This window comes from Teleopsis dalmanni, chromosome 1, assembly GCF_002237135.1.
Source record: "Teleopsis dalmanni isolate 2A chromosome 1, ASM223713v2, whole genome shotgun sequence".
In the NCBI taxonomy this organism is placed as follows: Eukaryota; Metazoa; Arthropoda; class Insecta; order Diptera; family Diopsidae; genus Teleopsis; species Teleopsis dalmanni.
Window position 1 is genome coordinate 195,457,051 of NC_051846.1, and position 24,653 is coordinate 195,481,703.

Below are 24,653 nucleotides of genomic sequence, written 5' to 3' on the forward strand. Positions count from 1 at the left end.
GAAGAAATGAACTGCAAACAAGCCAGACAAATATCGATTTTGCTACTGCATAAATCATAATTTCGCTTTTGCTCCATTAACCTAAATTGTTGCAATGCAAAAATTACTCATATTTACACATTGTTCTTTTAGATACATATCTACAAGGCACATACTTACATTGGCGAAATTTCACTTGACAAATTAACTAAGCAAATATTTAAAAATTCTAACAAAGGAAAAATTTTTGACCGCCACTAAAGCACCAAATGCTACAATTAAATTGATTTATCTGCTCGAGCAAGTGAACCTCTTTCTTTCCGAATGGCCATATAGGATGAAATTTATGATTTTTTCATTCCTGTATTAAAGACTTAGGCTTTGTTGTGTGTCGTTAGCCTTGATAGGGTTGACATTGCTATGGGCACCATTAAACCGTAAAATAATAAATATCTCTGTGCGACATTTTCATTTTTCACTTTCAAAACACAAACTCAAAACGAGCTGCAGAATGAAAACGATAACAACAATAATAATAATAAAATTGTCCATTTGTATAAACCAGGACATTAGCTGCAGTGTGTCGCCATTTTTTGCTGCCTGCCTTAAACGCCATTTTTATTCTATGTGAGCGCACGTGTGTAAGTGTGTTAGTTAGTATGTGTATGTGTGTGAGTTGTGTATTTGCCATATCGAATTGTAGAAAATGCTTTAATCGTGCCATGTTGGTAATACTCTTTTATTATTTAACGTTTGGTGCTGCAATGAAGCATTTACATTCCACCAGTTCTGGTACTAATGTGGGGTTAGATTGAGGTCGAAACTTTGCAGATAGTGTGGAGCTTATTTTAGTGTTCCTTGCTCTCTATTGTGCTAGCAGGAAGGGGGTACTTATTGTTTTATAGTGAGATATAGAGCGATAATGGCAGAGGCAATTGTATACGTGGAACTTGTAGCTTACGAGCGATGCGTGTCAGCTTTAATTCGAAAATGATACATTGACCTTTTAACACATACTTTTAGGCAGAAATTGAAGTTTTATTTCTCAATTTCAATTTAATTTGCATTAAGTTAGTTTTACTAAGGACTTACCTAGTTTTTATTTAATTTATTTTAAATGATATATAGGTCGTGTGCGAATTCGAGTAAATTGATGGTAAATTGAGGGAAATAGTAAATTATGTCGGTATGGCAGCGAATGTTGTTATTTACCAGAATTTCGAGTAGGGTAAATTAGATCAAAAATTAAGTAAATTAAGTAAATTAAACATTGTGAAAATTTTATAAGATGTTTAATAAATAAATAAATAAATTTGAACACCGTATGAAATTTACTTTACCTCAATTTAGACGAACTCGCACTCATCCATAATATATAACTTAGAATTTAAGAATTAAATTATTTATTAAATTATTAAGAATTATTAAATTAATTTTATTTTTCTAAATTTTTTAATTACAGTTTTTGAATGCCAAATTGGAATATTTGAGAAAGAAAAGGTAAGACAATATTTCGAAACTAGCCAAAATGTATATTATTATTAAATTTATTATTAAACTAAATTTTATTATTAAATAACAAAAACGATATATAAGCAACTGACAGTTCTGATTGGCAACATGTAGACAATAGATTGTTTTTTTTTGTAACTTTATTTTTTAATAATTACATTGGTTTTTGTTGTATGTAAGAATAACGCAAGCCACTATGTGGTGAAAATAATGTATGGAACAGTTCTCACTCTTAGTTATTCTCTCTTAGTTATTTTTAGTTAGTGTATACATAATCAGTCTGAATATTACTCGTATACAAAAATATAAAAATATTGTCCATGACTTTAAAGCATCTTCCAAAACTTTTTCTCATAAACCTAGAGAGCACGATCAAAAAAAAACACTAATATAGGGCGACCATCGAATATTAAAAGCGTCCACATCACTAAATCAACTATTATCAATTCGAAAATTATAGTAGTTTGAAATTAATTACAGTTCTAATGGGTCACCTTGTATATTTACACATGCATGCATATCTAAAATTAATCAAATAATATATTACTTAACTGATATTAAATTTTATTCGTTTAGCTTACAGTTTAAAAGCTTCTATACTTCTAGTATTGCAAAATTTATATTCTGCAAAGTAAAGTATTATTTAAATTTTTATTTCAAATTTCATCTTGTCTTTATTAAGAAATATAATAAATCACTGAATTTCAATTACAACAGTACAATATAAATAATATGCACATACAGTACAGTTGCTTCAAATATATTTTGTACTTGTTCCTACTACAGCAAGGATGTATAAAATATTCTGTACAATGCACAATGGTCGAGTTTAAATGATTTATCACTGCAATTAACTTTATATTACAGTTTTCTATATATTGTATCGTAGGGTGTCAGTTTAAAAAATATGTCTACATAAGCTTGTTAGAATAAAGAAGTGGTTAGCAAACACATACGTGTGTCCTTTTGTAAGGATTTAACATTTTCATTAAAATATTTTAACCCAGCTGGCATTAAATATTTATATAAATGAAATGATATTCCATTGTGATGTATACAACTCATGTTTTTTTCTCATGTTTTACTATATTGTGACAATACCAATTTTTTTTAAATCAAATATATTTTAATTAAATTTTATTATTTAAATATATTATATAGTAATCTATATTTAAATTTATTTCCCAAAATTATATGATTTTTATTTAAATTTTTATTGCCGACTGGGATTACTAACTTTAGCAGATAAAAAATTATGGCACAGTTTCAGGCGCCAGTTTATAAATTTGAAATTTGTGCAAGCATATGGCATTTTACTGCCACAGGCTACAGGACGCACACATGTGCACTGTTGCATTTTCTATGCACAGAAACTAGAGAGAGAATGAAAATATCCTACAACTCAAATTACTTCACTTCATTTCAATATACTCTACTCTGCTCTGCTCTACGTCAGTCCTTAAACATGTCATAGTAAGTGTAATTTTTAATAAACTTTTTGTGTTTCTTATTAAGTCGTAAAAGTCTGCTAATAAATTTTATATGCGTTTACAGCTCGTTAAGCAATTTTTGGTAAGCAAGCATTCGTACGAAATGTGGTAAAATGCAGTTTTTGTTATATTGCACATATGTTTTAATAAGAAATGAAATTTTAAAATTTTTACTAAAAACTTTTCAACTTCTTCAGGGCTTCAAATTTCAAGTTTCAAGTTTTAAGTTTTTGTTGAAAATTTCTTATATCGTGTTGTGTTTTTGTTTTTGTTTTTGTTTGGTTTTGTTTGCGTACATGCAACATGTCAAGGTAAACAAAATAACAAAATGCTAATTTGCATTTTACATTGCATATGCATAGGCGTCGAAAAGACGTACACATATTTGACATAAACGTTGAAGATAGTCGTACTCGTAGTACTGCATACCGTGGCAAAGTGCCTGCCATTGTTACGTATGCAAATGAGAACGTAGAAAATAGAGCAGTAAATAAGTTCTGTAATGAATGCATAAATTTAAATATTTATTAAGAATTATTTACTTAATTTGCTTTCTTGTTATTTACCCCAAAAAGTTGTTGAAGTTTCTGCTTAACTTTTAGATTTTTCTTTTTTTGACAAATATGTGCAGCAATATACGAGCTAAGATATATGGCTGTCTAGCTTTTCGAAATTTTTGATTGTTTTTTATTTTGTTAAACAAAATTTGTATTATTATTATATATTTGCGTGTTATGTGATGTTATGTTGCGTTTATTATATTAATATGTCTTCAAATTATGATTGAATTTTAAATGAGAAATAGCGAGATTCTACTTAAAATTAAAAATATATAAAGAATAGAGCCCTGAAATTATTTGCGAAAGCTGACAGACTTACCAACACTGCGTTATCGAATCTCAAAATGTTTACAGACTCCTCGGGGAAGTATGCAGATCTAAGGTCAATTATTGCTTAGTCTGATGAAGTGATAAACAATAAACCAGACAAGACGTAAAGAGGGGTTTTAAAAATATCTCGAGTTAAGAAAGAGTAAAAGTGCTCAAGTGCATTGGCTCAAATAGAAATAAATAGAAGAAGAATTATTATAATTATTACGAAAAAGGGATAGTACACTGCGAACGAAGAGATTTATTGTGCCCATTAATATTAATTATTAATATATTTAATAATACAGAATTATTAAATATACATTTCTACTTAATGGCTTGTGTTCTCAAATCTACATTCAAGAAATTAAATTAATAATTTAATAAAGAGGTTTTTTCGAACAGTAGAAAAATACAACAACAAAAATTTATTTTATATTATTTTAATTAATTGAATTTTTGACTGTCCAAAAATTTGATTTTTTCGAATATTGCCAAATATCCATCACCAGTGGTCTTGCAAATAACTCTTGTATTTAATTATTCGTAAATAATTTTTGGAGACTGCAAATACCAGGAATTAAAAGCGTGTCTTGCCAAATTTGAAGCTCAGAGTAAGCGCACCTTAACCAACGGACCCATAGCCGTACTATGGGTGACTTACCATAAGCAAATAAACCTATGGTAAGTCATCACATTATTTTTCAAAATTGTGTCTGTCCATATATAATTTTACCTTCCCCTCTTAGTATCGAATGGACTTTCTATATGACGCACTTCTCATTTTGGAGAACATTATACCAGTATGAAGTAAAGAGTGGTATAGTTGTTTTGCACGCATTATAGGTAGAAATAATAACTATTTATAGCATAAAAAAAGTATCTAATATGTAAAGACCAAAAACAGTATATATGCTTATAATGCAGCTTAAGAAAGCATTTTTTCTTACTTTATTAGCTGAGTCTTGAAAAAGACAATTCATAAGAGTCTTACATATTCCAATAATTTGAAGCATATTGTAGTTTAACATTAAGGCTACTGCATTTCAAAGCTGCATATAACCATGATAGTTATACTCAGTTCTTTTTATGTTAAGCACTACTAATACCATAAATTTAACAGAATAAATATTGATGAAAATTGTTAGATACTCCGTAGTATAAAAAACTTTATATAAATACTATAGATATAAAAATATCACATAAAAATACTTTAGATTTTTAAATCTTTTTAAATGTTTTCAAGAAATGTTTATGAAGAAAATAAAAATCGTGCATGCCACAAAAAAATTGCTATCAAAATTATATGCAGTTTGAAACAATTTTGCCTAAAATCAAAACTTAACTGATTTCATCCATGAATGCAGCCGAAATAAATTACTGATGCTGGTAACTTTATTTTTCTTGAGGCAAATTTCAGCAACGCTTTTCAGCCGCCTTTAGCATTCTTGATGCATTTCGCTGTAGTCGTTCACTGAAGTCTCGTGCTAGAAAAGTTGCTCATAAATCCTGCAGCAAAAGATTCAAACATTTTCGGTTTTATAATAATCATTTTTTCCTTTTCTAGTTTTCCATAAATTATACGAATTTCAATTTCCGTTAGTTTCGAGTTTCAAATAAACAAAAGAAAAATTATTCGCTACTAGAGCGCCTAGAAGCAGACAACTAATTCAAATGCAAACGCGCTAGCAAACTTGTGCATATTTCGAAGCGCGAGCAATCAATGAAAGAAAAATGTTTATTCTGTTGGAAAATTACTTCCGGTGACAAAAAGACGTGAATTGAGTTTTAAAGTTAAACAGCGAAGAATTCGCGCTGTATGCGAGCAAGGAATTTTAGAGTTTCCCATTTTGGTTTGTTATGTGCAGAATTAAGTTTCTATTCCCCTTCTTCTGCTCCGAGAAGAAGTTAACTTTTCATCTTAAGCACAAGGAATTCGAAAATTTAGTGTCGTTAAAGTTTTTGTCGAATTATTTTCAATTGATTTTTGTTGGAAATTAATTTTTGGTTTAACAACTTTGAAGCTATGAAACTGCAGTTTTTTGGTATTTAAATATTTTTGAGCTGCAATGAAATGCATTTATTGACATTAAAGTTTTTATGATTCGCACTTGCAGAGCAGATAATCGGGATGCAGACGTTAAATGAATTTAATTCGCCTTAAAAGGCTCAACAATTGTTGACAACTCTTCATCAACGGCAGCTGCTGACATGTTTAACAGTTTGCCTATTCAGGGTTTTACTGCCGTAACTTGTGTGTGCTTGTTTTTACATGTTTCTGCATGTCAGTTCGAGCTATTGTAAGCTTAAGCACATATGTGTGCGCTTTCCCGGTTTATTCAAATGAATTTACCATTGCGAGCTCATTTCAAAATTGCTTTTTTATTGTCATTTTGTTGCTTCTTTGTTTGTCGCTCATGAGCAGCTCATTATCTCTGCACTTAGGCCAATTCATTAGGATTAGTTGACTTAACTTGGCTTATGGAAGCTTTTAAGTATTTGTCAAATCGTCATTGTGCTTGTCACTGTTATTTGTTTGTTACTCATACGCCTAGTTGTGCGCTTAATTGTGTTGTCATTATTGAAACTTGAAAATTAATGCGAATGAAAGCATTTCAAAATTAAATTTATTTGAATTTCTAATGCAAATCTTTCAATGTCTTAGATCAGTCATTGAATAACCACGAAGATTATGAGGAATACACAAATTAGTCAGTGAGATGGGTGGGACTCTGCAGAAGCCCCCCAGCTATCGAAGAATGAAAGTGTCCAGATGCACTAACTCGAATAAGGCTCAACATTACATTATAAATTACAACATTTTCGGCATGTGTTGGAGCAATCTCTCTCAATGATTCTGATTAAGAAACCAGGGTATGCTTGCAGCATATCCATTAGTTGCAGATGATAAGAAAGAACAGATAATGTTAATAATTTGTTTCCTTTAAAACAATTGTTTGAATAGACAATATTGGACTGAAGTTTAGAATGAATATCAACTTAACCGAATTTGGATGCAAAATGAAGCTATAAGATACAATATGAAGCACAAAATAGTAAAGTATTTAATATCAATAAAACAATTTGTATGAAATAAACTTTTTTGGGAAGCTAACACGAGTTAAAAACGAGCAACAATTTGTAAAGATGTTAGATTGATATTGACGGTTGAAGTATTTAACCGGCGGAAGCCGCAACATACGTCAATGGGCCCATATACGAGAAGTTGACGGCCTTATAAATATAGCTAGATGCAGAGAGCAATACGCAGAAATCGTAAAAATTTTGTAATTGTATTTATCAAAAGCTAATTAAACAATATGGTATTATCTTATATGGTCACCCATATTCGAAATCGAGTTGGCAAATAAAGAAGAAGAAAGCGAGCTTTTGTATCTCTACTATTAGAAATGATATTGGCACACAGTTTATTAGTAACCCATGACAATATTGTTAAAACGGTGGAAAAATCATAAAGCATTAATATTTTAATTTAATAGTGATAAGAAATTGATTAGAAGTACAAGAAAATTATTGACACTAAAAGTGTCACAATATAGAAAAAATAAAGAATCATGAGGGTTTTCTGAGAAAAAGAAATGTAGTCCTACCATGAACAGTATAAAAATAGGAACGTAAATAGCATGAGGGTATAGACCACACTCGACAGCTATACAACCCAATCTAATATAAGTTAAGTTAGATAAGGTTTTATCGGTAGAGACTGATACTTTTACAGAACATCTCAACTTGCATACAGAAGTCTCTGTATATCGTTAAATTTTTCTACCTTGAATTAAATTGCTCAGTACAAAAAGATAACCATAACATTTTGCATAATCCCATTGGCATGATCAGATCTTTCAGATCGTTCGAATGAAACAGTTCGTTTATCTTTGTACTATATATAATATAAGTTTATTATATAAGTTGTTTGCTAGTATTAGACGCGATTAGGTGTATAAAGATAGGTAATACGCAAATATAAAACCCTAAAATATTTATGTTATATAAACATAAACTAAATATCATACAAAAGTAAACTCAAGTGGTCGGCAGGTTAAAGTTCTGTCTATTGGAAAGTGGCAGACATATTATCACTGAAGTAGTATCCTGATCATTGAGGTTTATTCATGTCCAATGACACTTGATAACTCTGAAGAGAATAATTTTTTCAATTTTAATTTTATTTCGAAAACTTAATGGACAATTCAAAAATTTTATAGTAGGTAGCGATCCATTTTAGTTTTTCCCTAACTACTTCTTTCTCATAATGGAAGTAAGTGTCTACATATTTACTATACAAATATACCTTTTATAATTTTCTTTGCTGACACTGTTTTTAATAAAATCTCCAAGGATTTGTTGTTAGCATAAATTTCCAAGCTCAAACGAAATGAATAAAAAATCTTTTGATTAAATTTCTGAGCATTAAAATGGAAAAGGCATGTATCCTGTTAAAAAATAATAAATAAATAAATAAACACTCTTACTTATTGTAATGCCTACTCACTTTCTCTGTAGTTTGCATTTAATGAAAAAAATTTACAACAACAAATGACAACAATAACAATAAAAAAACTACAATGAGAATGAAAGGAAAAATTTTATTCTTGAGACATTAAAAATTCTTACAAGAAATAAAGAAGAATTTTCATACATTAAGTAGGGGCTTTAAAAGCAGCAGGAAAATAATTTTTTTCTTATTGCAGTTTATTTAATAATTCTGGAATATAATTTTTAATATTTCTGTAAAACTTGAAATTTATATTTCATTTTTTTGTTGACCCGGATTTTTTGAACCATAAATTATTGCTTACGAAATTAACTTCACATTTATGAGATGAACAAAGTAATAAGTGATTTATATTTTTTATATTCAGAAATATATTATTACTGCAATAATTGTTAAATATATAGAAGATAAATTATAGTAAGTGAAAATAATTATAAATATATTTACTGGTTCAGAAGATGTAATAATTGTCCACTTTTGAAGCTAGGTTTGCTTCATCCATTTGGTGTTTTCGTACAAATATTATTCATAAAACGGGTATCTATAATCTATATATCTATATCTATGTGATTAAAATGAGTGGGAAAGTAGAATAAAGGAGGAAGGTCACGTTCAGGGATATATACTTTTAAGAAAGTAGTAGTAGAAAGGAAGACATCGACGAAGCAAGTCGAACAATATTTATTCTTATGAGTTAATTTATATTTTGTATTTAATATATTGTAAAACCGTTAAAGCTAAGCTCGTCTATGGTATATAATTATAAACAGCACACTATTTTAGAATAAGTTAAAATTTCTCAATTATATTTCAAGTTATGTACAGATTCTGGCTTTACAGATATTGAAGATATTGGAGATGTTGAAATCTTAAACCTAACTCTAAACAATATATAAAAGGTATACAAAGAATAACAAAATGAAATAAATATCCCCGAAAATTTATGAATTATACTTTGTAAGGTTGAAATAAGATAGGCCTGTGGAAGGAGATATCTTTTTTGCATGGTAGAAGTTGACACTATTAGTCAAACTCTTTGTGAATGTACGGCTTTGCTCTGAGGAAGATACTCGGTCAAGAGTTTCTAGCTACGTCTGTTATTAGGAACTGTACAACGCGGGTTGTTTTAGTTTCCATTCGAAAGCTGAGCTACTTCTGTTTGATTAGATTTAACTGCACTCATAGTTGAGAGACAATGTTATATATTTCGACTTTCAACGTACATTATCATGTTTTTTGAAAAAGTGTTGTAAGGTGATTCTAAGCTAAATACTGTTGTATGCTGACAAATTGGCATTATAAGGGTTCAGCTCAGGGATATGAAGGACTGTTTCTGTATCATCCGATCCATATATGTGTAATATGCATTCGTCGGTTTTTGATAGACTTAATGCTTGTTTAAATACCAATAATTAGATATCAATACAATCATTTTTTTTAAATCCGATCCGTTAAGATTTAGTTGGTATATAGTACTTATCGAAGTATTTTGGAAAGAAACGGGATTTTTTCTCTCGTTAGACCATTTATAGTTGGGTCCGCTTGCATACTTTAATGTAATTTAGCTTTGGATTGATTTTTCCTGCCAGTCAACTTGACTATGGTTGACTTATGGTTGCTTTGAGGCAGCTTTCTTAATCAATTTCTCCACCCTTTTTGTTGCAACGAAGTCACAGTGAGCAGGTATTTAGTGAAAAATCACTTGACTTATTTAAATCATTTTCAAAATAGTCAATACGCTATTTTCTTCCAAGGCGCGGCTCTTCTTTGACAGTTTTGTCCAGGTAGAGCCTAAAGGTGTTATGGTTAATTTGATATAATGATTGTCTCTTGTTGTCTCTAATATCTTAAGTTGATAGTGGATATGACTTCAAATATTTATGCGATACATTTCAGTTTTGAATACTCAAGCCACTGTTTCTCGACTTGTGCATTTTCTGGGTCAGTTTCTCAAACAGAAAACAACTACTGGCTACTGCTTCATACAATGTTCGATGCTTACTTTGTCTATCTGGGAAGTGTACTGACAGCTAGAAGTGGCGTTGATGAGAATGTAGCTATGCTCGTCAACAAAGCAAACTCTGTCTTCTCCTGAGAAACATCTTGTAAAACTAATAAACTCCGCATCTTCGAATCAAATATAAAATCTGTGCTCTTCTATGGCTGTAAAACATGGAAAGGTTTAAACCGCATTACGTCAAAAATACAGACAAGTGCTTGAAGAAGTGCTTGCGCAGAATACTTGGTATAAGTTGATCTGCAAGAATAAGAAATGAAGACCTGTGCAGCCGTAGAAAGCAAGGAACTGTTTCAGTTCATATTGGAACGAGGAGAAGAGGACAACAGCAAGTAAGTAAGATTCCCAAACCCAAATCCAATTTTGGAGCCTTCTGTGTAACAAATAATGTCATCGGTAGTGATATTGATACTGTTCTCATTCGATCCCATTTTGTCTGGTATAATCGTGATATATTTTCTTATGATATTTTCGATGCTGTTTTAATATATAATTATTATTATTGTTAGCGAATGTGACAATGCGACCATCGGGTCTATTGTGCCCTCTTAGAGTAGATCTCTAAGCCCTGTTGCGTCAATTAAAAGTAGTAAAGAACCTACTTTATATACTTTAATATATAATAATATAAATATGTTTTAGCACTCATGTATGCGAACTTCAAAAAAATGTATCGAATCTTACCCCAAAGCCCTTAAGGCATAAATCTTCCTTATTCTTTTCAATAATAACATGCGTAGAGAATGATTTTAATCCTTTTAATTTATATTTTTTCTTAAGAAATTCTTTATTTATACTTTATGGATTCCCATCATTAAACTTGAAGTGGGATGGTTGGAGTATTGATTTTCACCTTGGTTATGTCTTGCATTGGTTATATTTTACGTGCTTCTATCGTATCTGAAATATTCGTGTCTAAGAATATTGCATTGTTACACGAAGAAGTTGCAAATTGAAAATTTTACGATGCTGTTGTAGCAAATATAATGGAACATCATTATTCTTGTTGCAGCAAGCAAAGCCATGACAACCTAAAAATGCATAAAAAGTAAAAATCTGCTGTTGCTTCACAAAGAAACCTCATTACTTTGTGTCGGATGATATCCTTGCAATTTTTTCTACTTCATTGATTAAAAGTTTGACAACTTCTCCTGCGTTTGCATTTTTAAATTATTTTATACTCGCAACACAAAGCACTTCAATTCGTCTGCATTACGGCGTATAAAACTAAAAATTTACATTAAAATATCATTTTCCTTTGAATACTTTACTTTATGATTTAGTTTTTTTTTTTTTTTGTAATTTTAGTGCCAAAAAAGCAGGATAAAACCTAGCATATTTTACTTAATTATGCAAATTTAGTCACAACTCAAGTTGCTCGTTAAAGTAGACAATGTTATCAACTTTTGCCGCAAGTTTTAAGCAGGTCACACCTACTATTCCTACTATTCCTACTATTGTTGCTGATAGTAGGAAAGTCTAAAACTTTTGGTTTTGTGTCCAAGTGGAGTTTGTCATGACAAAGTTTGTCAAGTTTCCTGTAATTAGTAAGGAAGTTTTAAATGTGCAACGGTGTGCAGATTTGCTGTCTAGTCGTTAATAGCAAAAATTTTATGAGTTTGACAAATTTTTATTGGCTATAATCTTAATTAGAAAAATTTTGAAATTTATATTATAAGTATTTATTGTAATAAGTGAAAAAGAATTAAAAACAAAAAGTACTAAAGAAAAAAAATTTTATTAAGTTAATTTGTAAAACAAATTAATTAGCATTAAGTGTACATACTCCTTTGTGGGTAAAATTATATGTGGTTAAAAGAATGTTCTAGAAATGCAGTCAAATATTTTGCATAAAAGAAACATTTCGTATAAATTAGAAAAGACTTCAGCGATACAGCAAAACAACGATCCAAATAATCACATCAAGGTCGTAGCACCTTTGTAATAGCTTAAACCTTAAAAAAGAAAATATTATGATACTTTAAATTTTTCGATATTTATGTATTATCAGCATTGGCATGGATACTTACCTATACGCACCATAGGTAAGGTTGTTCTAAAGTTAAATCTCCAGCTTACGCCACAGAACAAGATTGTAAACATTGGTGGATGAGCAAAGCAGTTGTTTTTACATCCACATCTAGTCTTTGTGTGTGAGGTGAGGTTGTTCTAAAGTTTTGTGGAATTCAGCACTATTCAAGGCGTTTACAATAAAATATCTCAACAAGTCATAATTGCTTTTAACCGTTAATGTTCGTAAATCTCCAGCTTTCGCCACAGAACAGAATTGTAGACCTAGGTCGATAAGCTAAGCAGTTGTTCCTATATTCAAGGCAGCATTTGTGGTCAAGCGCAATGCTATAAACATTGACAATAAAATAACTCAACAAGTCATAATTGCTTTCAAGCGATTATGTTCGTAAATCTCCAGGTTTCGCCACAGAACAGAAATGTAGACCTATAGACAATAAAATATCTCAACAAGTCATAATTGTTTTCAAGCGATAATGTTTGTAAATCTCCAGCTTTCGCCACAGAACAGAATTGTAGACATTGGTCAATGAGCAAAGCACTTGTTTTTACATCCACATCTAGTCTTTGTGTGTGAGGTGAGGTTGTTCTAAAGTTTTGTGGAATCCTACACTTTTAAAGACAGACATTCGTGGTCCACTTCAATCCTATAAACATTTGCAATGAAATATCTCAACAAGTGATTATTGTTTTCAACTGACAAAGTTCGTAAATCTCCAGCTTTTGCCACAGAACAGGATTGAAGACTTTGATCGATAAACTAAGCAATTGTTCTTGTATTGACATTATGCAGACCTCGTATGATTTCTTTGTTAATTGTATTCTGCAAATTTTGTTTTCAAAAGACATACTGTAAAATTGAATTTCAAGTAAAGTAAAGTAGTTCAATTTTAAATTTATATTAAAAGCATTACCAAAAAGCATGTATATTTCGCTGTTAGTAAAACCTCTTGGTGAAAGCAACAACCCTCATTGACTGACGAAATTAAAATCCTTACTTATAGAACTGAACAATTCTTTTTATAATGTATGTACAATATTAAGTTATGTTCATTACATTTCATATTGAATGTAATACATAAAAATGTTAAAACTATATTAATATTAAAGTAAACTAGAAAAAAAAAATATGTACAAGAATGAGAAACGTCTTATTGTGAATCAGAAGTCGTGAAACTAGTTTTTATCGGTTCTGACAGACCTAATTCTGCTTTAAGAGTTCTCATTCGTTTTATTTCCTTTATGCGAAACTCGTTTTTAAGAGTTGGAGTCGCACCTTGTAAATATCGATATATGGGTGCTTTCATTATGTAGTTCTGAGGGTTGTATGCTTTCACTACAGGTTCGTCGTCCCATGAAGTTTCTGTGTCAATTGGGATAAACTGTGGTGCTATAGTATTGAACTTTTGACTTGTTGAATGCTTCATTTCTTCATACTTGCGACGGTCCTTGCAAGTCTGTAGATGCCACTTAGAATATAAAAATAATCTTTTGTTGATAATGCGACATTTGCATTAATTATAATATTAACTTACCTCCAACTCAGGCTTATTAATAATGTGAGTGACATTAAACGGACATTTAACTTTTGACATATTTTTATAATTTGCACTGCACCTTAAAAGGTGAGTTTGGAACCGTTTGCGCAAGATTAGATGTGTGCGATCATAAGGACACTGCACATAAAGCATATCTGGGATTAATGGACAATCCTTAACGATCTGTAAAAAACATGAATAGGATAGGGATAGGAAATATGAATATGAATATAATTAAAATACTGATCAGTACAGAATGAAATGCATTTGCAAAATGAAAAAAAAAATGAATCTTTTATAAGAATTATACATAAAAGAAGATTATGTAGTGCTGAATACAAAATAATAAAACTTACCTTTTCCAAGTTTTCGTTGATTTCGTATCTATAAATATATAATATAATATATAAGTTAATGAAAGAAAAATAGTTCTAACATAGCTTAATGACTAATTCGAGAACTATTGTGTGGAACACACCTTGTATCATAGAAATAACAGATATATTTATATTAAGTAAAAACAACTTACGTTTTAGATGCCATGGCTTTATGCGTAATCTGTAATATAAAAAAATGACTTTTGTATTATAAATAATTTATTAATATATTATTTTAAATAATGTTCTGCATCTGCAGCAGATATCTAAAGAAAATACATACTTTAATTTTAACTGACATGTGTTTTATCATACCTTTAAATATATAATTATAAAAGAAATGAGCTTTCAAGCAAATAAAATTTAGACAGCAATTTTGCATATAGTGCTTGCCACAAGGACATATGGAATCAACAAAGTTAAAGTTTTATAAATATCTAAGTTGGTTCCGAATAAACTTAAACATTGTAAATTCCGCATAAACACTGGAAAACAGCTAATATCAAATAGTAAATAATAAAATATATATAAAAACACTAAAAATTATCAAGGCCAAAAATAACTATATTAATCACTCTTAAAATATACCAACCTGGAATGACTGATATGGTACAATCACGAGTAGAAGAGCACTTAGTAGCGCAGCAGTCCTTAAAATTCTCAGTCCTAAGGAAATGAAAAAAAATTATAGGTTTTTAATATTAGAAATAAAATTTAATGACCAAAAAAAAAAATGACCATTTCATTAAATGATATGAATGATAATGATGCGAATGATATTAAATTGTTTGTGATATATGTCAATTTATTACTTGTTGTCGTTGTGATTTGAGTTAGTGCTATTGCGCATTTTTACTCTTTTGTGACTGGGGGGCTTATTTCTGCCCTTCACTATGCTTTACCTATTATTATTATTACTTATTTAATATACTAACCTGAAACGCTTTATATGATGAACGCACGTATCTGGTTGTAAAGCAGTGCAACAGAAGCTACAAGTTGTAAATAAGGAAACTGTTGACTAATCTTCAGAACAGGAGTGTAGTCCAAAACCTGGTGACGGTTTAACAAGCTGAAAGATTTAACTGAAAGATGCAGAAAAATTGTTATTTCCATGGAATAGTAAATGAAATTCTATAATATAGAATAATAAAATTGTTGTTTAGATGGATATAGTCGCATGGGTTTTTTTTTTATTGTTATAAAATAACCTATCCGAGTTCTAGAGGAAATGAGTGGAGACGACACAATACCACACAATAGATACACACACCTCACGTGACTATACTCATATTTAAGACGTGTTCAACAGATATACTTACCCAATAGTAAAAATTCCGATAATTGTAGTACTGGTCACTTTATGGAAATAGAGAAATGTATCGATGTAGATTTTATTTATATCACAAAAACTATAAATAAGTTCAATAAACAGAAAAAAAAACACAAGTATTAATTTCACAATTAATAGTCTTACTAAATATTATTCACAATATGAAATTTCTGACAGAGAAAATAAATAGAAATAATTTATAGAACATTTAACAAAAAAAAAAAATTTGACGTTTAAATAAATGCAAATGATATTTTTATGTTGTGATATAAGTCAATGATAATAGAACCAAAGGTTGTGGTAATCATCCATTTGATAAATTAACTTGAGGTGCGTTAAGTGACTAATTTATGCAGAACGCTATAAAGCAGATTAAAAGAAGTCGTAATTTCGAAAATAATGAAAATAAGGAAACTGTACTATATTACTGATATCAGGAGGTAGTCAACAAGCGAATCAGTGGATCACATAGTTAAATATTCTTAAACTATTTTAACATGTAATGTATAATAAACCCTGAAAGAACATATGCGAGTTAATAAAGTTCCATTAAGAACTTATTACGAGTATTATCTGGAATGATAATGATTTTCAAATGCTGCATATAAAGATTATAGAATAATACTTTGAATAAAATTTTAGAGGAAAGGGGTGGATCGGTCCACACAATACGCACCGCGTGGCTATGCTTTTGTTTAATATCTGTTCAATAGATTAACTTACCAATTAGTAGGAATTCTGACAAATGTTTTATCCGTATAGCGCACTTAAATCTCGTGTGATCCTACAAAAATTGAAAAAATATATTGATAAAGTTTTTTTTTATATTATAAAAACACTAAATAAGTTTATCTTACAGCAAACAAGCAAATTATTTATTTTGATTTCACAATGAATATTCTGTATACTAATCACAAGGAAAAGAATTCTATCATTAGATATAATGAAATGAATTATTAATTATTGAAAAAAAAAATTTTTGACATTAAATGAAATGCAAATCATATTATTTTTATTGTGATTTTAGTCAATATAATAATCATTTAGGTAATCATTCAGTTAATAGCTTTATGTCATTTGCGCACACATGGCATGAAACAGAGTAATAGACCCTTAAATTGGAAATATAGAAACTGTATGCTAATTTTAAGATGAGGTGCATAGTCAGAAAGTGAGTCAGGGGGATTAGTAATAGACCCTTAAATTGGAAATATAGAAACTGTATGCTAATTTTAAGATGAGGTGCATAGTCAGAAAGTGAGTCAGGGGGATTATAAAGAACAATTTTCGTAAACAATTTTGACAAATTAACAAAGAATCTGACAAAGAACTTTTGTTGTTGTAGTTTACTACTTTTCGAAGCCTCTCTATTTCGACAAATAATATTAAACAAATGCTGAGGTTATTTTCATATACTAGTTAATAAAGTTCCATTGAGAATTTAGTATTGTATTATGAACTGCGGCAGATAATTATAAGGAATGAATGAGAATGATTTCAAAATGCTGCATATATTAAATTATAAAAATATTACCGTGAACAAAATTTCTGGAGAAAGGAAAGTACAGTGCCACACAATATGCCTCGTGCAGTTACACTCTTACTTAAGACTTATTCAACAGATTTACTTACCGATTCGCAAAATTCCGATAATTGTACAGTAGACTTTAATCTGTTGTGATGCTATTTCTTTTATATAAAGAAATTGTAAATAAGTAAATAATAGGATTATTAGCAGACAAACACCTAAGATTTTTCTTATTTTATTTTTTTTCTTATTATTATTTCAATTAATAGTCTCACTTAATATTATTCACACCACGTAGATCTATAACACAAATTTTAAAAAAATGAATTATAGAATATCGAACAGAAAAATTTTTGACATTTAGTTAAATGCAAACAATATTATTTTTATTCTGATTTAAGTCAAGTGTTGAAAATAATATCAGCAGTGCTTAATGTGTAATAGCAATCGATGTCGCACTAAGTTGTCGCACAAAGTATGATGTGTAATACCCGCTTAATGTGCTAGTAAATTGACTTCCACTTTAATATTGGTTTAACACACGTGTTTTCTTTTTTACTAACGACTTCGCTGTTGTCTCCACGTTTTTCTTATTTTGACAGAACAGTGCTGCCAAGGCATAGTTTTTCTCCAAACAAACAATGCTGACCAGAAATTCTCAAACACCGCCCTCTAGCGGTACATAACTACTATACCTAAACCACAAGAGTTTTACACAAACATATAGAAATTGTCGACATATAGAAACTGTACGCCATTTTTAAGACGAGATAGGTTATTAGGAAGCGAATCAGAGAAATCACAAGCAACAATTGTTATTTCCATACATAAGTTAATACAGTTAAATATGTCCTATCTTTATATCATAAACTTCGATAGGTCAAGGTATTATAAAAATACACATAGGGAAGTAGAGAAAAATTATATTTAAGTGGTCATTATGCCAAGGAATCCTCATTGTGATAAAATAGGAAGGATACGGAAGGAAGTTCATCGTATTATAAAAATACATGTTGGGAAGTACAAAGAATGTATATTTAAGTGGGCGTTATGCCAAGGATTTTCTCATTGTGATAAATTATTACTTTGATCAGACTTTTAAGGAAGAAAATGTTGGATACAAGACAATGTGCTTCACGTGGCTATAGTCATGATTAAGACGTTTTATATAGATTTACTTACCGTCTAGTAATAATTCTAATGTCAGCTACAGATCACTTTAATCTTGAGTAATTCTATAGAAATAGAAAAAAATATTAATAGTTTTTCTTTTTTACTTTTTGCGATGCAAAAGCACTAAATAATTTTTATATATTGCAAAAAAAACACTATTTTTTTTTACTTTATAAATGATAATCTGACTGAATGCTATACACAATATGAAGATTTGTAAGAAATATTAGTATGAAATTATTCATCGAATAACAGAAAAAATTTTGACATTTAAATCAATGCAAATAATATAAATTTCAAAGGACTTTAAGTTTCACAAGATTTTTTTCTAGTAATGACAGAAATGAATGATTATTTATATATATATATATATATATATATAAGTTCTCAGTTAATATTTTATAATGTATAAAGAGAATATAAAATCTGAGAGGTTGTTTTTGGGCAACATTTGGTAAACGGTCATATGGTAGAGGGTCGAGTCAGTTCTAATATATGTTCACCCTTTGTGTTATTCAGTTATTATTATTTTAAAATTTCTTTGAGTCTTAATTTAAGAAGTATTTTTTTATGCGGATATTTACGAATTTTGTTGAATTGACGAAATAATAGATATTTCTGTTCCTTACACAATTTTGACGCGAATTTGGCGTGTTAATTGTGAGTAATAGTGAGCTCATTTGTTAAATCAAATGAATATATATAGCAGAAAAATAAAGCATTTATTACCTAAGTTTTTATTTTTTTTTAAGAAACTTAAAACCTATGGGCTGTACTGTAATAATAAGTTTAATCACTCTCTTTGTGATTGAATTTTCTTGCCTACGCTCACGTAAATCTATCCGTTTTTATATTGTGTTACTCAATAGTTCCCGACTATATGCGAAAGATTTTGGTGATGTCACAAATTGTAGTAGCTACGTTAAAGTCAAGCTAGCAGCATATGACATAAAGTATAAATGTTTCACAAGCTACTCGTAGTAACTTCGAGTAAGACTGTGTATACATAAGTGCGTTCCACCATCAAATTTTCGAGTAAATAAGAGCATCTGAGAGAGCGTAACATCCCTGTCGAAATTTAAAAATGTTACACAGACTTTACTCGTACATTTTATTTAAGGTAAAATTTGTGTTGATGTGTGAATCAGCTGTTTTGATTTACGCTTTCAGTTTGTAGTTGACTTGTGTTTTTTTTTTGAGTTTTACTACGAGTAGCTCGTGGAACAGACCTAATGTCTTACAGTTAATAGTATTTTTATTGAATTTTGTTTTACATTGCATTAGATAGACTCTGAGAAAGTCTTTGATGGATATTTCTAACCTAAAATCGAAATATTTTTTGAATACAATTCTACTTTAATGAAAGTTTCTTTATTGATTTCTTCGATTCTGTATCAAATTTTGGTCTACCTAACCACTAAACTCTAAGTCTATAAAAATATATATTATTTCCTTCTTTTACATAATGTATACTTAACTGTGTACTTAATAAAATTGTATGTATCTTTTTGTACACTTATTAATAAAGACCAAAACTAAAATAAATATTTCCTGACTACATAAAAAAATCAGAGTACTTAAGTCAAAGCTCTGGAAAAAAAATTCGCAAAAATTATTTTATTTCATTTTTATGATAATATCCTACGGCATTTTATAAAGAGCTTAAGTAGAAGAATGAAAATGAGGAAATACAAATGCCACCAAAGGCAAAATTCTAGAGCACAAAAAATGACCATTAATGTTGGTGGCTTAAGATGTCATAACAATATTTGACCAAAAATAATGCTTATTTATGTTTTCTCCTACTTGGGTGGGAGACAAAAGTTTCTGAACTTTTTATTTATTTAGGTACTTGGTTATGATAGCATTACTTACATCTCTTTCTCATACTTTTGGTACATTTTATGATGCAACATAAACGCCCACTTAAGTCAGTTAAAACTTCAACTTCCGATTTTTTTCTTGTGTCTTGATGATGAAAATAATTTCACTCCAATAATTTGGTCCAGTCATAAATTAAACTAAGTTTTAGAGTTAAAAGAGTAAAAAAATTATAAAAATATTTTTTATTTATTTTATTTCTAGTAAATAAAATCAAATATTTGTAATCCTTTAATTCAATTCATTATAATTAATAACTTCGAACTGATGAAATTGCAATAGATTAGCAGTGAATATTTGCAAATCTAAGCAATAAAAATAAAATAAAATGATTTCACAAATTAAATGTAGAGATACATATTCAAATTAAATAGAATTTAAAACAATTAAATTGTGAAATAATAATTTGCAAATGTACTGCTAATTATGTAAATTAATATAGAGAATGCACATATTTGCTTTGCCTAAGTATGTAATCGTAATTAATTTAATTTAAAATGTATGGCACGTATGTATAAATATTTTATTTTGTATAATATTGATATATAAGAGGTTATATATTTCAATTACAATCATATCAAAATATTTTCTTAAATATTTTTAAAACTGTTACTATTTATTTGAAATAACATAATATTTTAATATTTTATTAATAAAATAAATAAATACGTCACCAATGATAGTTATATATATCTGATTTGAAATAATAACAAAACCGTATTAGATATCAATAAAAAAAAAATTTTATTCTAGATACTGCATTTAAGCATTTCATTTCAAAATATGCACAATGGATCTATTTGGAATAGTGAAGTGCTTTCTAGCCTTTTATAATAGTACTATTATTTAAAAGTAGTTCCATGTTAGTAATCGTCTTTGTATGACTTTAAAAAGAAGAAAAGAAAGAACATCAACTTTTGAAAATGTTTCTAATAAATAACGGATGATTTAACACACATTAACGGTAAAAAGTCAATTTGAGTTAAGTATATGATCTTGACTATTTATTCAGATCGTTAATTCTGTGCATTACGCGATCCCTAAACTTTTCTATTTAGAAACTGATGACGTCGTCATTAGTCTGGCGTTGTACCAGACAGAGAAGCCCTGGTGCATCGACTTTACCATAAGTTGGAGAAGGACAATTGAAAGAGAAATGACAAAAGCTCAATGACAGAGAAATTACAAAAGAATAGTTGCGGTCCTATGCCCCACTAGGTGAAACAGACACTAAGAAGAATTATGTTTCTATAGAATGCTTTATTCGCGATATATTACTTCCCAAAACAAAAGTACAATTACTTCTCCATACTGTGAACTAAATTAAATATTTAATTTGGTTAATATTTAATTTGATATAGACGTAAGTATAAGTTGTTGATAACGATAAATTATATATCGTTCTAGATTCTAAAATGTTCTAGATTTGACCTTTAATGTTAAATACAATTTTTTCATGTAAATTTTCTGGATCTAATAAAATGCAAGTCTTTATGAAGAATGCACCACAAAGATCCAAAAAAAATCTATATTCTGTAACACAATTTTTAATTCATATTTCTCGATTCTGAAGTCTAATAGATACCTAAAACCTGTATATTTATTTTTATTTATTAATTTAAGTTTTACGAATTGGTCAACGAGGGCTTGAACCCGTTGACTTAATACATACCCTTGAAATTAAACACTCGTATATATCTTGATCTTTATTTAATACCACTAATTACAACGACTCACGGTAGAAGAATGTAGAATTCTCTAAAACGGAATCCATACTATAAACAAAACACATGATATATATTTTATATAATAATAATGGCTATGGCACAATGTTCAATTTAAAACTTAAGAATAATAATAATAATGACAATGACACAATGTGCAACTTAAAACTTAACATTTACACTATCATATAATATATTAATATTATTTAGGTTATATTAAGTTAAAATGATAGTCCCTAAAATAGAGATGGAATTAGGGATTGTTAAAATAGAGAATAAATAAAATTATAAATAACGAAAAATATTTACTCACATAGGTATAGTGACTTTCTATGGAAGGTTTTCAAATTATTTTCAATTGAAACCTTTTTTATAAATGTTTTTCTTCTTTTGAATTATTTATTTTTGAAGTTTTGTTTACTGACTCTTTGGCTGTTTCTTCGTTTTTACTTTCTTTTTAGTGCGATTAGCTAAAAATTTGGCTCTTTCTTATTTTATGCTCTATTTAAAGTTTAGCTATTTATGTTTTTCTGTTTTGTTTTTATGATTTCCTTAATTTGGGGCATATATTTAATATTTAATTTAATTATTATATTAAATTCTTGTATTTAATTATTCGTAAATAATTTTTTTGGGACTGCAAGTACCAGGAATCGAACTCGTGCCCCGCCGAATTTAAAGCTCAGAGCCAGCGTACCTTATCGAACTGACCCAAAGCCGTACTTGACTTTTATGTTCGCATATTTTTTGTTGAAGTTTGTTAACTTTTGTTTCGAACGTTTATTTTTTATACGTATAATTATAATAATCTTCCTATTAGTCCTATTAATTCCTATTAATAATCCTGCTGATGAAGGCAAAATGAATTTGAAACATATATAATAGCTATTTATTATTTATAATTTATATATGTAGTTTATTATGTATATTTATTTACGAATTGAAAGTTTTTAATTGAACTTTCAATTAATTTTATTAGAAATTTTCTTAAAGTCAACTTTGCTTTGCTTAATTTAACTTTTACCTAACTAAAGCTATGCACAAAGTTAAATGCAGTCAACTATAATTTCTTCCTCAACTCGCTATCAAAATGATATCCGTAATTGCTAACTCAAGTATCTCCATAAATTAGTCAAATTAACAATTTATGATCTTCGAGACATAGAAATGCTTAGTATTATTCAATATGCTTCGTCTACAATTATTTGAGCCTGCCCTATGCTCATATTTTGGGTGTCAAGTTGCGTAAATAATTTATTGTGTCACTGGCAGTCGGAAGTGTAACACGCACTTTATGTACGTACTTCTCCTCCGCACCCCGCTGCCTTTACAAACAACCGCCTAATGTAGTTTATTACTAATGTAAGCATTTAAATGCTTTGTTGCTTATTCACCCATATCCGTTTCCGCTTGTAAATAGTTTGCTGTTCATGTTTCCCCAAAGGCGTATCTGTTTTATATTTACTAGACAATAAATGTCATGCTGTGATTAGGCATTTAATTGTTCAACTCGATGGTATTAGTTATCCTTGTACTCTAATATGAGCAGGGTGTTTATTTAAAAACACTTACACTACTCATACTACTACTCATACCTAAAGTGGGTACATTTATTTGCTAATAGAGTAAGTATTAGTGAATTCATTTTATATTATATGTTCATATATAAAAAATTAAAATATGTTTTTGTGTACTGTAATATAATCTATGTAGTTATTTGGCTTACTGTAGCGTCTAAAAATGAGGTTTATTTCATCGGTTGGTGTTCCAATAGGAGAACTTTTTTTGTAATTGAACGAAACTTTTCAAATTATAAAAATTTATATATTTCAAGAAGTACAAGTACAGGGTGCAAATTAAAACTTAAGTATTTCTGAAACTTTAAGAAAATTTAGAAAATTCATTATAACTAGTGAAAATGGTCCGAAACTTATTAGAATGGTTTGAACCCCACGAACTCCGTTTTCTTTTTATAGGGTATATCATTAGATCGTGATACGGTGGCCCTGTAGTTTACAAGCAGTTAAATGTCATTAATACCGATAATTATAGTTTAAGGAGAATTACCTATTCTACAGAACAGTATTTTTCTTTTTTGTTTTTGGTTAATAAGCATTCTTCCTTTAATTTTTATTCCTCTCATTTTTTATCGATAGATGTATGTATGTAACTATAATGTACTATTAGCATCTCTTAAGAATGAATACTGAAAATTGAAGTTTGAGTAGGCCGAAATCTTATTAACCTAATTATCAAGAGCGAAAATAGAAATTAAGAGGTTAAATCTAAACAATTATAGGCCAAAGAGTGAACTGGTATGGACACGTCCTACGAAGGAGTAACGAAAGAATGACTAAGAAAATTTTCGTGTTAAAGCCAGAGGGAAGTAGAAAAAGAAGACGACCGCGACGAAGTTGGTTACAAGATGTAGAAGACAACATACAAAAGATGAGAATAACACAACACAGAAAGAAAGCGCAATGCAGAGAAGAATGAATGCGTATTGAGAGGAAGCAATGGTCCATCCTGGACTGTGATGCCACAATGACGATGAATTATAACTTTAAATTGATCTATATCTAAATTTCATCTTAAGCTGATGAAAGGAATGAGGCGGCTGGCGAAGGTAATTGTTTTTATTAGGAGGTTATTAGATTCGATCAGGTTTACTAAAACCGCTGGAAT

General features: G+C 29.3%; 2 protein-coding genes across 4 annotated transcripts in view; one reads left to right on the forward strand and one right to left on the reverse strand.

Annotated features, from left to right (window-relative positions):
* LOC119671074 (loricrin) overlaps positions 1–24,653 on the forward strand; it is a gene marked incomplete in the record, with an annotated part of 302,007 nt that overhangs the window by 111,885 nt on the left and 165,469 nt on the right. Inside the window, 1 exon segment of the mRNA XM_038081576.1 lies at positions 1,442–1,479.
* LOC119671077 (gametocyte-specific factor 1 homolog) lies at positions 12,418–17,478 on the reverse strand. 3 transcript variants are annotated; one of them, XM_038081580.1, is made up of 8 exons: positions 17,295–17,478; positions 16,386–16,446; positions 15,265–15,414; positions 14,482–14,510; positions 14,309–14,336; positions 13,950–14,135; positions 13,329–13,883; positions 12,418–13,264 (listed from the first exon to the last, which is right to left on the reverse strand). In XM_038081580.1, the coding sequence occupies exons 4-7, from the start codon at positions 14,493–14,495 to the stop codon at positions 13,566–13,568; spliced, it is 546 nt and encodes a 181-aa protein (XP_037937508.1). In that variant the 5' UTR covers positions 14,496–14,510; positions 15,265–15,414; positions 16,386–16,446; positions 17,295–17,478; the 3' UTR covers positions 12,418–13,264; positions 13,329–13,565. The 3 variants fall into 3 exon arrangements, with proteins under 3 accessions (XP_037937508.1, XP_037937507.1, XP_037937509.1); XM_038081579.1 differs by lacking the exons at positions 16,386–16,446; positions 17,295–17,478 and adding an exon at positions 15,652–15,740; XM_038081581.1 differs by lacking the exons at positions 15,265–15,414; positions 16,386–16,446; positions 17,295–17,478 and adding an exon at positions 14,922–15,015.

Coding starts and splice junctions, on each gene's coding strand:
- LOC119671077 (XM_038081580.1), bottom strand. Junction 14,136..14,308: donor TCAACGAAAACTTGGAAAAG/GTAAGTTTTATT, acceptor TGTTTTTTACAG/ATCGTTAAGGATTGTCCATT. Junction 13,884..13,949: donor TTAATAAGCCTGAGTTGGAG/GTAAGTTAATAT, acceptor TTATATTCTAAG/TGGCATCTACAGACTTGCAA.